The sequence below is a fragment of the Typopeltis vanoorti genome, chromosome 7 (genome assembly GCF_054136105.1).
Source record: "Typopeltis vanoorti isolate ZY-2024b chromosome 7, IOZ_Tvanoo_1.0, whole genome shotgun sequence".
Taxonomy (NCBI): Eukaryota; Metazoa; Arthropoda; class Arachnida; order Uropygi; family Thelyphonidae; genus Typopeltis; species Typopeltis vanoorti.
Window position 1 is genome coordinate 137,886,115 of NC_143555.1, and position 17,642 is coordinate 137,903,756.

At 38.7% G+C, this 17,642-nt stretch overlaps 1 protein-coding gene across 1 annotated transcript in view; it reads left to right on the forward strand.

The window, feature by feature from the left end:
• The window catches only part of LOC150105113 (disheveled-associated activator of morphogenesis 2-like), a 575,640-nt gene that overhangs the window by 239,176 nt on the left and 318,822 nt on the right, over positions 1-17,642 (forward strand). Inside the window, exon 12 of the mRNA XM_090396160.1 lies at positions 10,366-10,492. Within this exon, the coding sequence (XP_090252286.1) occupies positions 10,366-10,492 (127 nt within the window). The remainder of the gene's footprint in view (positions 1-10,365; positions 10,493-17,642) is intronic.

Here is a 17,642-nt window from a genome sequence, read left to right on the forward strand (position 1 = left end):
GTCCCCTCTATTTGTTTATAGAATTTTTTCCTGCCAAACAAAATAGCCTGAGTTCATAGTGAACTGAAATTGGTCTGAGATATTGGGAGGAAATTTCGCTTGGATGAGGTCCAAAATATCTTTGAGCGGGACATTGGTGAATAAGGAGGAGACATCAAAACTGACCATTATGTAAGTGTGTTGGAGTGAGAGGTTTCTATACTGGCTTTAAAGTGGACTGAATTTTTTATGTGTGAAGGTGTGTTGCCAGTATATTGTGTGAGCACTTTGGCTAAATGTTTGGCTAATTTGTATGTGGGGGAATCGATGCCATCTTTTTTTCTTTTTTTTTTTAATGTTGATCCCATACACGAGAGGTTGGTAGATCAACCTATAATATATTAGTACCGTGTATGGGTTGGGAAAGTAGGTACTTCTTCACATTAGATTTGAATGACTGTAGATTGTATTCCCTAGGGAACACATCAAGGGGAAGGCTGTTCCATAGTATAGTGGTTGCAGGGACGAAGGAGGAGGAGAAGAAATTTGTTCTGTGGGTTTCAAGGTGCACTGTGTAGGGATGTTGAGCAGCAGCTGCACATGTTCCAATGAGCTTAGAACTAAGTGGGGGAATTATTGATGCTATTTCGGATGAACATTTTCCTTGGAAATATTTGTAGAAGACACATAGTGCAGAGACCGATCGCCTGTGTGAAACTGGGGGGAGTGAGTTGGTAAGAGATGGGTCATTAATAAGTCTGATTGCTGTCCTCTGTATGGAGTCGAGCAATTTGAGTGAGCTTTTGGGTGCTCCACCCCATATGTGGGAGCAGTATTCAATGGTTGGGGATTTGTGATTTGTATAAGGTTAATAGCTGTTCAGGGGTAAGTAACGTCTTGAGCAAAAGAGAAATCCTAGTTTTTTAGAAGCTGAGGATGCAGTGGTTGTTATGTGTTTATGCCAGGAGAGGCTTGATGACAGAGTAATTCCAAGAAGAGAAATCTCAGATTGTCTGGAAATTTGGGTATTGTCAAAAATAATACTGGGAGAAACTGGTTCTTTTTATGAGAAATGAGACAGTATTGGGTTGTATTTGCATTAAAATTGACTTAGAGGATGGCTTGGAGGTCTGAATTGAGGGTAGTGGCGGGTTGCTGTTCTGTAGGTTGAGGTGAGTTGTGTGGAGTAAGGTTTATCAAAAGAAAGGAAGGAGTGCAATGTGCTGTCATCTGCAAAACTGTGTATTGGGTTGGAGGTAAGCTGAAGTAGGTCATTGATATATAGTAGGAAGAAGGCTGGTGAGGAACCTTGAACCTTGAGGAACCCCAGCATTAGTTGAGTGGTGAGAGGATAAGGAGCCATCGACCACCACACATAATGAGCGTCCAGACAGAAAGCTGGCAATCCAATTACAGAGGTTTTGAGATAGACAAAACATGGCAGTTTGCTTATTAAGCCCTTGTGCCAGATCCGGTCAAACGCCTTGGAAATATCAAGTCTAACCGCTTGTGATTTGCCAAACTTCTCCATGGCATTTGACCAGAGATGGGTGACATATGTGAGCAGATCTCCTGTCAATCGGCAGTGATGGAATCCATACTGGCGCTCGTTTTTTAGACAGGTAGCTTCAAAGTAGTGTAGAAGTTGGGAATTGATGATTTTTTCCATTATTTTAGACTGGACTGAGGTGAGCGAGATGGGGACGGTAGTTGGACGGCAGTGACTTGTCGCCCTTTTTGGGAATGGGTTGAACATAGGCCATTTTCCAGGCTGTGGGACAGATACTAGTAGAGTAAGACAGTGTATATATAAGCGACATAGGACAGGAGACAGTTCTGGTGTGCAAACCTTCAGGACAATTGGAGGAATGCCATCAGGGCCAGGAGACTTTTTTTTTCTGTCTAATTTAGACAATATTTTGCTGATCTCTTTCTGGAAAAAGGATATAGTGGGCATTGTCAATATTCACATAATCGACAATGGTACATTTGCCATTGTCGATTATGCGTGCATTGGAGGCAAAGTGTGAGGCCAGGAGATTGACCTTTTCTGTAGGAGATGATGCAATGGAGCCATCTGGATATGATAGAGGTGGGAATTAGAGGAGGTAGTTGGGCAGAAGTTATGGCTGATTGCTTTGGCGAGAGACCAAAATGCTCGGCTGCCATTTGGGCCAGTTGCTAATTTCCTGCTTTTTGCTCTTTCGAACTCTGTTTTGGAAGCATTGATTGTTTTTTTTTTTTTACATTTATTTCAGGCTTGGGTATTAGCTCTAAAGGAGGATGGGGGTTCTTGCCAGCGATGATATGTTTGGTTTTTTATTTGTACTGCCTTGGTGCATCTTTTGGAAAACCAGGGTTTAGTTAGGGAATGGCAGATCAGAGTACTGTGGGGAATGTATGATTCCATGCCAGTGAAGATTACTTTGGTTATGAGTTCAGTGCATGTGTTTGGGTTGGAAGGTCAGAAGCAATAGTCTTACCATGGGAATGAGGCTAGAAGTTGCGGACACTGTCCCACTTGGCACTGTTATAATGCCTACTAAGTTGTGGTCAGAATTGCTAGCAGGCCCTCTACATTCACTGTGTATTTGGATGGGTCATTGGTCAGGAAGAGGTCTAGGGTATTTGAAGAGTGGTTTAGGTTATCAGGTATTCTGGTTGGCATCTGAACGAGTTGTATAAGGTCATTAGTGAAGGCGAATGTTTCAGCATTTCTGCCTGTAAGATCCGTACAGCTGGAGGAGGAAAACCAGTTGGTATTGTGGACATTAAAATCTCCTAAGAGGATGATTTCACTGTTGGGAAAGTGGGACTGGAGAAAGTCAATCTTTAGGGAGAGGAAATTAAAGAGCTTAGAGTGATTGGTATTTGGGGAGCAGTAGAGCTAGCATATGAATTTGACTGAGTTGGGTAGGGATATTTTCATCCAGAGAAGATCAAAGTTGGGTGATTCTAGGTTAGGTGCTCTCTGGCAAGGTATGTCAGAGCAGATGTATGCACAGATGCCGCCCTTGGGTCGAAAGGAATTAAAGAGTGTGTAATTTGGAAGGTTCATATGAATAGTGCTGGAGAGAGGTGAGATCTAAGTTTCTGCCAGAAAGAGGGTGGGGTTTGGTAGACTGCAGGGGGTAGTAGGTGGTAGTGGACACTATTAAGGTTGGAGTTTAGGCCATGGATGTTGATAAAGTGGATTTGTAGGATTTTGTGAGTCATATGTTTGACTGCAGGGGGCCTGCATGTTTCGTATGCAGTACCTGCATACTGGTCACCATGGTGGCTGCAAGTGCCGTCTCTTGTTTTTTTTTATACCAATTTAACTTGTCTGTAGTCGATGATCCAACTGTAGTCACCATTTTTGATGTTTTTATGCAAGTTGTCTTCGAAGATCAATGCCTTGTTCCCTTTGTGCAAATGATAGATATGGTCAAGCACGTATGCGCGACTGGGGACAAATGTCTTTAAACTTATTGTTGATTGCTGCTATTAATTTTGATGTGCTTGTCAACGTGTCGCAAGTCACTTTTATGAGGCACAGAAAGTTCGTTCCGTCCTTTCTTTTGTTTATGGGTCTGAAACGATGGCACCTGATGATATTTTTAGAGTCGATGTCGCATTCTTTAGCTAGTTTTATGATGTCTTCTTTTAATGCTTTTCTGTTTTCTTTTGGAAATGACGGCATTGAATTTTTTGTTTTTGGCCTCCATCGAGTCATACATTATTGATGCGATTATTTCACAGAGTTCATTCGCGGTGAGGAGTGAACTTGCATTGCGCCGCTGGTTATCAGTTGATTCGAGCTTGGTTTCTAGTGCATGTATTTTGGAGGAAAGAGTTTCGTTCATAACACTGATGTGTTTTGTTTGAGGCTTTCTGTTCATTTGCCTAAGTTCAGCGGCTGTTTTACAGACAGAAGGCACAGCGAACAGAAATGCAGTTGGTTAAGGTCAATATGTATCTTGTGTGGCATTTCATCCAGTTTTGTGCAGGAAGCATGTAACCAGTGGGCAGAACTCACACATTATAACCGGTTTTTTATCGCTGATATCGATTTTGCAGCTGCGACACTTTGTGGGTTTGTCAGCAATCACTGGCGCTACGCTGGCGAGACATGGGGTGCTTATTCGTCATTGGCTTTTGTTGCTGCAATCTTTGCTTTGTATGGTGGGCATAGTGGGTGCTTGTACATGGCCGATTTTTAGATCAAAATATAACTAGTTTAATGCACCAAAAGTATTTACAGCTTGTGCTGAGGTTATCTGCTTCTTGGTACCTGCTGTTCAGATTTCCTTTTGGCATTTAATTTGAATGGAAAACTCTTGGAGTAGCAATAAAATGCTGGAGCACTAGTTTATAGTAACTTACTCACAGACGCCACCTGATGGATGGTCTACAATAGGACATAATGGCACATTCTGTTTATGGATTTTTGGAAGTCCATATATTCTGGTGGGGGGGGGGGGGGTCTAGAGTTAAAAGGTTTTAGTTTGTTAGTCGCCAAGAAGTAACCTTCCTTGGCATGTGGAACAAGCAATAAACTATAAAGAAAAAGCACTGCAAATATAATACATGATGGTACAAATTAAGTGAATATTGAATCCAACATTATTTCATAGCCGAATATAGAAACCACAAGAGTTTCGTGCAAAATATATAGAAACTAAAAGTTTCATTGGATGCAAGCATAAGCAACCTTATGGACAACTCGTAGTAAAGGTGGAGTAAGCTCCAGATCACTTTCCTTAGTATTTTCCATAATGTAAAGCACATCTCCTAGAGAACATGTATAATAAATAAGCCTTTGGCTCTCTATTTCAGTAATAGATGATGGTTTATTTATTTTCAGTTATAATCTAGAAATTATTGAACAAAAAAAAAAAAAAAAACTATACTGACATCAGAGGTCGTGGTATGTCTCTCAGATACAATTTCCTGTCAAATATCACAAACTTTTACATAACATGTTAAACCAAACTGACAGCAAAAAACAGTGTGGAATATCACTAATAACATATTAATGCAAAGCTACTCATGACCTCCAAGCTATACACTGAATTGTGTAAGAATATTTATATTAAACATTTTGCATGTATCTGTCAGATCAGCTGCGAGCTCCGCAGGGTTAAAGGCGCATTAATCAAACTCTTGCCGCAATTAATTTCAGTGCGCTAATCAAATTCCGCATTAAGCAAAACCGCGTTAAGCAAGGGATACCTGTATATAAATGCTAAATGTATATATAATATATATATATAAACTCTATATTCATCTATACCAAATAGCGAATAACTTATCTTTCCTTCTACCGCCAATACTCCCAACTGTGACCACGAGTTCTTGGTAACTCAAAAATTACATGATATGTAATATGAAACTCTAAAGCAGAACCTCTAAACAACACTTGTGTTACTGAGAAAAAAAAAAAGGAGCACAATTCAAAAAGGAATTCACACTATACACCTATTTAAAAACACTTTTTTTTAACAACAGCTCAAATCCACCTCTGCGTGCTTCAGCAACCCTAGCGCCCTCTATATCTGATAAGATGCTGTTATAGGCCAGGGAATGCAGAGAATACTGATTGCAAAATGTTTAGGAAAATTAATTGGGTATGTAAAAGGAAGGTGATCCTGATGGGAGACTTTAATTACAGGAATATAGAATGGAAGGAGGAGATAGTGTATGGGAACAAGGAGAGCGAGTTTATGAAATTTCTGAGAGATAAGTATCTTAAGCAGCATGTGATTGAAGCAACTAGAAGCTTTAATGTTTTGGATTTGGTGATAACTTCACAATATGTAGTTGTTAATGAAGTGTTGACACCGATGCCAGTTGGTGAGAGTGATCATGAGGTATTTATTTGGGAAGTGATGAAACAAGAAAAGGTTACTGCCAAAAATGGATACATGTGGAAGTGTAAAGTAGGTGATTATAGGAAGCTCTGTAGTCAGTTAGCATCAGTATGTTGGGTAGGTGAGCTGAGCGGAAAAGATTGACAAAGCATGGAAACTCATAAAGCAGTATCTGACAAAAGCAATGTATGACTGCATACCAAGAGTTAAGCGAGTAAATAGAGTAAGAGTGAAATGGTTGAACAATGAAATCAAGCAAGCTGTGCTGGAAAAGAAAATGTTATGGAGGAGGTACAAAACAGTTGGTGGTGATTGGATCCATGAAGAGTGTAAAGTACAGACTAGAAAGGTGACAAGCATGGTAAAGAAAAAAAAGGTGCAGTATGAGAGTAGATTGACTGGTCAGGCCAAGGTTATCTCAAGGGAATTTTTCCACTACATGGCAAGCAAGAGGAAGAATAATTATAGCAGATTAACATTGGTGGATAGTCATGGCAGTAGACTAACAGTTGCAAAGGATATAGTGGAATTATTGAATGAGCACTTTATCAGCATATATCATACTGGTTTAAATGATGCAGTGCAATAATAGAAGGAAGGCAAGTATTAGGAGAATTGGTAGTGAAAGAATCAGAGATGTATCAGGTGTTGATTGGGTTAGATGTTAATAAGGCTGTGAGGGCATAGTCAACACACCACAGTTGACTATGCCCTCCATCTGGTTATTTAATGAAAGCCTTGCAGTGAGTAGGGTTCCTAAGGAGTGGAAAGAAAGCTAAATATTACCACTCCACAAGCATGGTTCGTTCTAAAACAAAAGTCTCCAACTATAGGCCAGTCTGTATAACTGCGGTTGGGGTCAAGATTTTGGTGAGATTGATAAGGAATAGAATACAGGATTGTGTTGATGGACATATCACTGTTTATAAATATAACCATTGTTTATAAACTGTTGAGAGGTGGTTACAGGGTTGACACTGGGAAGTTCTTTCGCTTGGTTGAACAGCGGGAAGGAGTCGTGACAAGGGGCCATCCATGGAAGTTACGAAAGGAAACTGTGAGGATGAGGAGTGGTTTCTGCATGGAGGGTGGTTGAACCATGGAATGCATTGCCTGATGGAATGGTGAGAGCGAGAACGGTCAATACATTTAAGGAGTGGTATGATAAACTTTGTGTTTCCTAGGAGGGACCTCCCTCGATGAATCTTGATAGACTTGTGTTTCTTAGAAAGGACCTCCCATGATGAGTCTTTTGACTCCATGGAGGCCTGAATAATAATAATATTAATAATGGTCAGCATGGTTTTGTAAAGAGTAGGTCCTGTTTTAATAATTTACTTGCATTTTATGATAAGGTGACAAGTGTGTTAGATAAGGGAGAATCATATACAGTGATATTCTTAGACTTTACAAAAGCATTTGATAGATTACCACATGATAAATCGGTTTACAAGCTGCAGAGGATGAGAATAGATAGTATATTGATTATATGGATCAGAGATTGACTCTCTGAATGATACCAGCAGGTTGTGTATGATGGAGCAGTGCCTCAGGGTTCTGTTCTTGGGCCACTGCTGTTTAACTTGTTTGTAAACGATATATCATGTGGACTGACTGGGGATCTTCAATTTGATGATGATGCAAAGTTGGGAAGAATTATAAGTAGCACTTCTGATGTTAATTCCCTTCAGAAAGATTTGAATAGACTTTTTACTTGGACAAAAGAGTGAGGTCATAGTTTTAATATCAATAAGTATTGCATTTTGGAGTGCAGAAATGTAAGGTGGTGTACTATGTTCAATGGAAGTGGATGAGATTAGAGATTTGGAAGTAATGGTAGACTGAAGTTTAGAGAGAATATTGCTGGTGTTGCAAAGGCTGCACATCATAGTGCTGCAATGATAAGAAGTACTCTAACGTGTAGGATAAGGAAGTGGTTGTGTCAGTGTATAAGGAGCTGGTCAGATGACACTTGGACTGTTGTGCTCATATCTGGTCACCTGGTTTTCAATGTGATGTGGAGACATTGGAGAGGGTCCACAGGCGAATGACTAAGGCAATATCCGGACTTCGGAATGCTAGCTATGGAGAGAGATTGAAAAAATGTGGATTGCAGAGTTTGATGGATAGGAGGAAGGGAAGTATGATAGAAACATTTAAATTAGTGAGAGGATTTTATCGGATTAATCTAGATGGGATTATCAAAGAAGTAGAAGGCGAGAGGGGAAAAACCAGAAATTATGTAAAAGTGTGGTGAAGAGAGGATGTGAGGAGTAGATTTTTTACATGGAGAATTGTCAGTATATGGAATGCATTACCAGAATGTGTTGTTAATGCAAGGAGTGTTAATGATTTTAAGATGCTATATGATAAATATGTTGTCAGCTGAAGGAACTTCCCACAGTGAGTCTGCCAACTCCATGGAGGGTGTAATAATAATATTGATGATACCGGATTGCAGGAAATTGATGAGTATAGAGACTTGGAGAGAACCAACTTTTGCAATATGCCCTCTGAACTTCAACTCTCTGTCCACCATTATTGCAAAAGTTGGTTCCACACTCAAATATCCTACAATAACACTCATTCTACAAATTAGACAATATAGCTACACTTAAATATAAAAATTATTTATCTTATAATTTTATAGGTTATAGCTAGATGAAAAAAAGGCAACATTAATATGAGAAATATCATATTAACAGTTTTATTATTATTATTATTATTATTATTATTATTATTATTATTATTATTAGTTGTCACCTCCAGGCAGTCCAAAGACTCATCGAGGGAGGGTACCTACTCTAGATCTCTCTATCTCTGTCATCATCTACACCAGCACCATCTATTGCCTACCACCACAACCACTAATATTTCCACAGACAATCACAAACATCCATGCCCACGGCAGGATTCGAACCCGCAGCCTTTTGGCTAGAGAGCAGATACGCTAACCACTTAGCCAGCAATCATTATTATTATTATTATTATTCAGGCCTCCATGGAGTCAAGAGACTCATTGTGGGAGGTCCTTCTTAGGAAACACAAAGTCTATCATACCACTCCTTGAACTCATTGACTGTTCTTGCTCTCTCCACTCTCTCAGCCAATGCATTCCACTGTTCAACCACCCTCCACACAAAGAAACCACTCCTCACCCTCTTGCTCACAGCTTCCTTTCGTAACTTCCAGAGATGGCCCTTTTCATTGCTCCTTCTCACTGTTCCACCAAGTGAAAAAACTCCCCAATGTCCACCCTGTAACTGCCTCTCAGAAATTTAAAAGTCTCGATCATATCACCTCTCCTTCTTCTATTCACCAAACTCTGCAGTCCACATTCCTTCAGATTTTCCTCATAACTGATATCATACAGTCCTGAAATCACCTACCTGCCTCTGTACTCTTTCCACAGTTAATTTATCCCCTTCAAATCCTGGGGACCAAATTTGAGAACAATAGTCCAAGTGTGGTCTGATCAGGGTCTTATACGACGGAATGATAACTCTTTTATTTCTGCAATCCTCCTCTGGGTTACCTTCACCACCTTTGCAATATGCTCCCTGAATTTCAGTTTTCTATCAATCATCACCCTCAGATCTCTTGTCTCCCCTAATTCCTCCAGTATAGCTTCCACAATCGAGTATGCAGCCTCCCATCGATGGATCACAAACTTCAAGACTTGACATTTTGCTGCATTAAACTTAAACTCCCATTCATTTGCCCATCTGTAGTATCTAGTTTATCCAAATCCTCTTGCAGGGGTGCCACATCTGCACTATTACTGACAACCCTTCCCAGCTTCACATCATCCGCAAATAACTGAATATCCCCTTGCAATCATTGACAATGTCATTAATATAAAGGTTGAACAATACGAGTCCCAGTATTGAGCCCTGTGGAACCCCACTTGTAACTTTCTGCTTCCTTGATATTTCCCCACCATACATAACTCTCTGATACCTATCAGACAGCCAATCCTGAATCCAGTTGACTAACCTGACATTTAAACCCATGTGCTGCAATTTACATATCAGCTTATCATGTAGTATGGTGTCAAATGCCTTTGCAAAATCCAAAAAAATGGCAGTATATGCCTTTCCCTCATCAACTGCTTTTGTCACTTTATTATAAAAGGCAATCATATTACTAAAGCAAGAACCCTGGTATCTCCAACTCTGGGCCTGGCTCCCACTGAAGCAACCTCAATAAAGGTCGAAATTAGCCTGGGTAGTTGCCAATCCCTTAATGCATAACAGTATACATATCCACAAGGAGATGTATTTTGCATTATGGGAGATATTGGGATAGGAGTGTTGGTATCTTGCCCCACCTTTGCTACGAGTTGCCCTGGTGTTGCACTACTTACCTAGGTAAGATAGTACAACACTATATTCAGTCCTGAAGATATTTTCAGGCGCAAACTTTGTTTGCTCTCACTGGGATAAAGGATTAAACTAAATTTATTATGAAGAATCATCATATTAAGATTTGATTTTTAAATTAATATTTAATAACAGAAAGTATATATTTTTAGTCTAGCTACAGAAGAAGAGCTGAGAACTGCAAGAATTAAAGCTGATACACTTGAAAAAGAGAACAAGGATCTTAGTGGTCATCTTCACAAAAAGGAGCAACAGTTAGAACAGCAAATGCAGGAAAAGGTTAGAATGTTTTAAAGTAACTTTTTAATAATGGAAAGATTTTCCACTTGGTTACAATCATATTATACTTGACAAAAAATTATATTATTGTTTTAATCCTATATCCAAGCATAAATATAAGCTGGAAGTATCTTCACATCTAGACTACTTATGTATAGAAACTGTCCACTTCACATTATCTACCTTAGTATCAAATAATGCAAAAGCATTATGGGAAGAGTCATATCCAGACCACTTTGTAAATAATGAATAACACAAATGTTAAACACGAATTTAACTTAATCTACTACATGTTGATTAAGTTAAATTCATTTTATGTTATTTATTAATTATTATGTCTTATGTTCCTACATCAAGTTACAACTTTGTAAGTAATGCTGTGTTCTCCTTTCCTAGAACTATGTGATCCTTCAGATCAATCTAACTTTAATAAGCTACTCCAAGAGTTAAAATGATTCTTAGAGTCGCTCATTAAAGTTAGATTAACTCTGGATCAGTTCATATTTCTCAGCAGTGATTCCATTTAGTGACAAGCAAAAAACCTACCACTACACAGAACTCCTCACCCAGGGCAAGTATGCACCGAATGGCCATGATCAAGGCCACATCAGTGGAAGCTATGCCACAGGCAAGCATTCCATTGAAATGCAGTGACCACTTCAGCAGAAAACAATGCTGAGAGCTAGATCCAGGAAGATACCAAAGATCAATCAATGCAACATTCATGTTTTCCATATTCAAGTAGAAAAGAGGTGTATGACCTTATTATTAAATATCCTGGATGACAGGTAGCTGTGGAAAGTTTTTCCCATTAGGTTACAATGTACATTATTATTATTATTATTATTATTATTATTATTATTATTATTATTATTATTATTATTATCTGAAACCTCCAGAGAGCAAGGACTCATTGAGGGAGACTGTAAATTACCCAACCCAGCTATCATACCTTCCCTTAAATTCATTTACGCTAGATGCACTCACTACCCGTAAGGGCAAATTATTCCACTCACTCACTGCTCTCTGGGAGAAAAATCTAGCTCTTAACCCTTTCTTGACTGAGAACAACCTTAACTTCCATGGATGCCCCCCCGTGTTCTCTCCCTGCCTTCCATATAACGAAAAATTTCATCATTTGAAATGCTATAACACTCATTCAAAAGTTTATAGACCTCTATCATATCACCCCCTCTTTCTCCTGTTAACCAGAGTCTATAATCCACGTACTCACAATCTGTCCTCATAATCTAAATCCCATAATCCAGATATAATCTTTGTAACTCTTCTTTGCATCCTTTCGACAGCTTCTTTATCCCCTAGGAAGCCAGGAGAACAAATCTGTGCACAGAAATCCAAGTGTGGTCTTATCAAAGCCTTATAAAGAGACAAAATTACTTCCTTATCCTTACATGTCAAGGTTTGCTTCAACATAGCAATTATCCTCTGAGTTGTATTTGCAACTTTTCCTATGTGACCTTTGAACTTTAAATTCTTATCCACCAATAAAATTAAGACAGGTACATGTGGAATTATCGGGCTGGTAAGTATGACAAGCATAGGAGTTTGATTGGTTCAGTGCCATGGCATGTAAAACTGCAAGTGCTGGATGTTGATAGTGCATGGGAGGCGGTTAAGAAGTGTTTGCAGGAGCCAATAGCTGACTGTATACCTAGAGTCCAAATAATAAATCAAGTAGGGGTTAAATGGATGAATAACACCATTAAGCTTGAGCTACTAAAAAAAAGAAACAACTGTGGAGGGAATTTAAGGAGAAAAGTGACTGGCAGGCACATGAACGGTATAAAGCGCAGGCCAGAAGGGTAACGAGTGTGGTAAGAAAAGCAAAAGCGGATTATGAAAGAACATTAGCCATGCAGGCTAAACAGAATCCCAAACAGTTTTTTCGATATGTTGCAAGTAAAAGAAAAAATGTATATGGCAGAATGATTTTAAAGAATCCCGATGATAGGGAGGTAATAAAATCAGTTGATATAGTGGAATTACTGAACGAACACTTTGCAAGAGTATATCATCCAGGTGGTGACATTGCAGGAATGAATGAACCAATAGCTTATACGGGAATTGTGGTGAATGAAGTGGAGGTGAATAGTCTATTACAAAACATCAATGTCAATACATCTGTGGGATTGGATGGTATACCAGCCCGTCTCGTACGTGAAGCAGCTAAAGAATTGTCAGTACTCTTGACCATTTTGTTTAATTTGAGTCTCGGGGGTGGAAAGAGGGGAAAATGTTCCACTGCATAAAGGAGGTTCCAAGACTGCTGTTGTAAATTACCGACCGATCAGCATATCAGGAATCGTTGTCAAGGTCTTGGAGAAAATAATCAAGAGGAAAATACAGATTAGATAGATGAAAATGGGATACTGTATGAGGGACAGCATGGTTTTGTGAAGGGTTCATAATGTCACAGTAACTTTCTCACGTTTTATAACACAGTGATGGCTGAACTGGATAAGGGTAATGGGTTTACAGTGCTTCTACTGGACTTTGCTAAGGCCATTGACAGGATACCACATGGAATTCTAATCAGTAAACTGCAGCACATGATGATGGATATAGGGTTGGCGAGATGGATAGGAGTGTGGTTGATGGAGAGATATCAGAGAGTGGTTTATTCAGGAGTAGAGTCCAAAAGACAGCCTGTGACTGGTAGTGTACCACAGGGTTATATTCTTGAACCACTACTGTTCAATCTGTTCATTAACAATATAGGAAAGGATCTGAGAGGAAGTGTTCATTTGTTTGCTGATGATGATGCAAAGTTGGGTAGAGTAATAGTGAGTGCACAGGATGTCAAAATTTTGCAGGACTGGGCTAAGGAAATGGATGGCAATTTAATGTGGCAAAATGTAAGTTTATGCAGTTTGGGATGAAAATATTAACAGCAGTATATTACATTGGTGGAACCGTACTCCAGGAGATTGATGAGGCCAGGGATTTGGGAGTGTTGGTGGGTGGCTAAATCAGCTCATCAGATCACTTGTTGCTGAAAAATACTTTAACAATCAGAGATAAACAGGTTATTTTTCCTCTGTATCAAGCCTTGATAAGACCCCCATCTAGACTACTGTGTCCAGATATGGGCGTCAAGGTTTCTTCTTGATGGGGAGGAGGTGGAGAGGATCCAGAGACGAGTGACCAAGATGATAGCAGGTCTATGGAATGAACCTTATGAGAACAGGTTGAAGATTTGTGGGTTGCAGATATTGGTTGATAGGTGGAAAAGGGGTGATATGATTGAGACATTCAAATTACTGAAGGGTTTCTATAAGATTAATTCAGAAGATATTTTTGAGAATAGGACTGGTGGCGGGAGGACTAGGGGCCATACATGGAAGCTGGGCAAGAGTATGATTAGCAAGGATGTTAGAGCTAGGTTTTTTACTTGGAGAGTGGTGAATGAGTGGAATAAGCTGCCAGAGTCTGTTGTGGGTGCCATGACTGTGAATGAGTTCAAGGCGAGGTATGATAGATACTGTATGAATATCGAATAATTGTTCTTGACATGATGTTAGGGCCTCCCTCGATGAGTCTATCGACTCCTTGGAGTTGCCCGTAATAATAATACACCAAGATCCCCTTACCTCTTCAGTTTCTTGTAGCATAACCCTGCTAATATAATATGCCGCTGGAACTCTAATCATGCCAAAGTGAATAACTTTACACTTACTAACATTAAACTGACAGACATTTTCATTTGCCCAGATTTCCAGTCTATTCAAATCATTTTGTAATTGCTGACAGTAGCATCCCAGATTGCCCTGCCTATCTTTGCATTATCAGCAAACAATTGTATATCTGATGATAGGCCCTGCTTGATGTCATTAATGTGTAGATTGAACAATAATGGCCCAAGGACTGAACCCTGAGGTCAGGGCCGGTTTTATCATTAGGCGAACCTAGGAAATCGCCTAGTGGCGCTAAGACTTCGGGGTGCCAGATTTTGCTATATAGTTAGGGGAAAAATTTCAACCTTCAAAAAAAATAAGTAAAACCTTGATTAATAATAAAAAACTGAAATAAGTCAAGCCGTCCTGGTGCTCGCTGATGATCCTATATTATTTTCGCCTTTCTCTATTTCTTTCACTCCCCTGCTCTTTTTATACTTAACTTCAAGTGCAGAGATTTTTCCTCCTTCTGGAAAATAAATAACATTAAAAAAAAAATTTTTTTTAATGTTCATAATCATTTTTATAAATATCCACATGTGTAGGTGTACATGTGCTTGTGTGAGTATGACAAAATATATATAGAGAGACAATGTATAGGGGTGCCTAAATTTTCTTTGCCTAGGGGCATCAGATACTCTCAGAACGGCCCTGCCTGAGGCACACCACTGGTTACCTTAAATCTGGCAGATTCACACCCACTGTATACCACTTTTTGATATCCGTCTGTCTGTCAACCATCCCCTGATCCAAGTCAATAGATTATGTTTCAATCCCATATTCTCCAGTTTACACAACAGCCTATCATGTGGTATCCTATCAAATGCCTTAGAAAAATCCAACATTATCATAGTGTATATCCATTCTCTTTATCCAACTCAGCCGTAACATTGTTATAAAATATGAGAAAATTGCTAAAACATGACCTTCCTTTTGTAAACCTGGATAAGAATTTGTCAATAGGGACAGATGTAATATCTGCCTGTTTGTCTACCCATTTCTGTATGCAAGTTCTTACCAGCTTCTCTAAAATCTTCACTACCACACCAGAGATACTAATAGGTCGGTAGTTAGACACATCAGTTTTTGCACCATCATACATTCCTTCCATTCCTGTGGTATCATTCCTGAGCTGAGACTAAAGTTATACAAATGTGTGAAAGGCCTAGCCCATTCAGCTGAACATTCCTTTAACAAACGGGCAGATATTCCATCTGTCCCTATTGACAAATTCTTATCCAGGTTATGCAAGAGCTATTCAAACCTCATTTTCATGAACCTCTAACTCTTCATCCAATGTAGCAGTAGCACCATGCATCATATGACATACACCTGGTTGATATATCTTAGCAAAGTGAGCACTCATTAACTGAACAATCTCCTTAGCTTCCGACACTCGTGTACCATCTGCATTCAAGAAAGTTATTCTTCCACATTCATTTTTTCTTTCTTTTGTTTGCAGCATAACGATAAAATTCTTTTGGATTGCCTTTAGCTTCCATGACCAATTTCTTTTCATACTCCGTTTTAGCTTTTCTCACAATACTCGTTATTGTGAGCTTTATATATTTCATAACTCCTCTCACTCTTATTCTCACAATATTCTTTCCACATCATCTTCTTCTTATGGATCTTTAGCTTAATAAGGCTGCACATCCATTTCACTCCCAACCTATTTATTCTTCAAACACTAGGGATACATTCAGATACTGCCTCATTCAAGCACTTTTTCAAAGATTCCCATGCATTGCTGACATTTTTTTCATTCAGTAACTGATACCATGGGACCAAAGATAGTATTCTTTTAAGTTGATCATAATTTCCAGCTTTGTAATTCAGCATGTAGCCTGATTTAATCTGAGCTTCAATACAAGTAGATACTTCCCAAGAAAGAACAGCATGATCACTGTCACCAATTGGTGGTAAAATAGCCATATTCTTGACAGAGATCCCTTCTGATGCTACGAGCAATCCCAACACTCTTTGACCTCGAGTTCCTTCTTTCGCATGCTGCTTGAGAAAGTTATCTCACAACAATTCAATAAATTCCTGTTCTTTCTGATCATGAAATTTCTCTTCTACCCAATCAATATTTGGAAAATTAAAGTCGCCCATAATGATCATTAGCTTGGTACCCATAAAGCTAAATTGGCGATGCATTTCTTCGTCCTCTACAACTGAGAATATATTTCATTCTGCCAGGTCTGTAACAACACCCCACCATATATTTCATTCTGTTAACCTCCACTTCACACCAAATAGACTCAAACTCATTGCTACATGGGACATTGTTACCATCATTGTTTCCTTGTATTTCTACCTTAACTGGACTTAAGTCATCTGATATCATTAGTAGTACTCCTCCTCCTTCTCGCCTATCTCTTCTATCATTCCTAAAAATAGCATATCAGTTACACTCAATCCCACTTACCATATCTGATAGCCAGGTTTCACTAATGCCAACAATTCACTAATTACTTATCACTAATTCACTAGGTTTCACTAATACTCAACAAGAAATTAGATTACTAAATGTTTTATAGAAAAGTGTGGTAGACATATTGATATATTTTGAAAACCGGTTGACACATGTGAAGGAAATTAGAAATTATTTACAACTCCTATATATTTCACTCACTGTAACATGAGCATCATTTAGAGAGAAGAGAGAGCAAAAGAGTTGGTTATAGCATTCAGATATGAACACAAGAATGAGTCATTGTTTAAGAGATACTTGTGCCATAAGAGGTTTCTTCAATTAACATAAAAAAACACAAGGGATAAGTAACACTATTTTTTTCAGGCTCAAATATTATAGGCCATCATCAGTGGTGATGATGTACTGTATTGAAAAAAGTACTTATAATATCTACAAAGATATAAATAAAACTATGGTATAACTGAGGAAATATTGCAATATTGATAATTCATTAGCTATTTTAAAAAAAAAATTTAAATATTGATGTGTGATTAAAATAAGATTTTCCCATATCTTAGATAGAGAGAGGCAGTCATTCCAATTTTTAAATTTGGATGGTGAAGTAAGGTCTCAGTGCTTTCTCGAATTAGAATTAAACTCAATGTACTGTTTCCTTGTTATCTGAGTTAGGATTATAGAATTTAAAAGCTGTTGTGTGATCCTTTCTGAGAAACCATTGAGTTTCTTATATCTACAATTTAGTGGCTACTTGTCTTCCTGTAAACAAACTATCAGTATGGTTTCCATCTTCAAAATATAAATAGTTTCCTCTAGCTCTCTGGTGTCCACAAAGTTCCTTGTGACTGTCATCGTTCTTACTTTGGCCATACTGGACACTCTGTAAAAAAAAAAGAATTCAAGAACACCAATCTTATATTTGCAAACAGTAAATCTGAAAAATCTGGCTTGGCACAACACAGAATAGATACAGACCACAACATCCTATGGTCTGAAACATGCTTACTTCATCGATGTC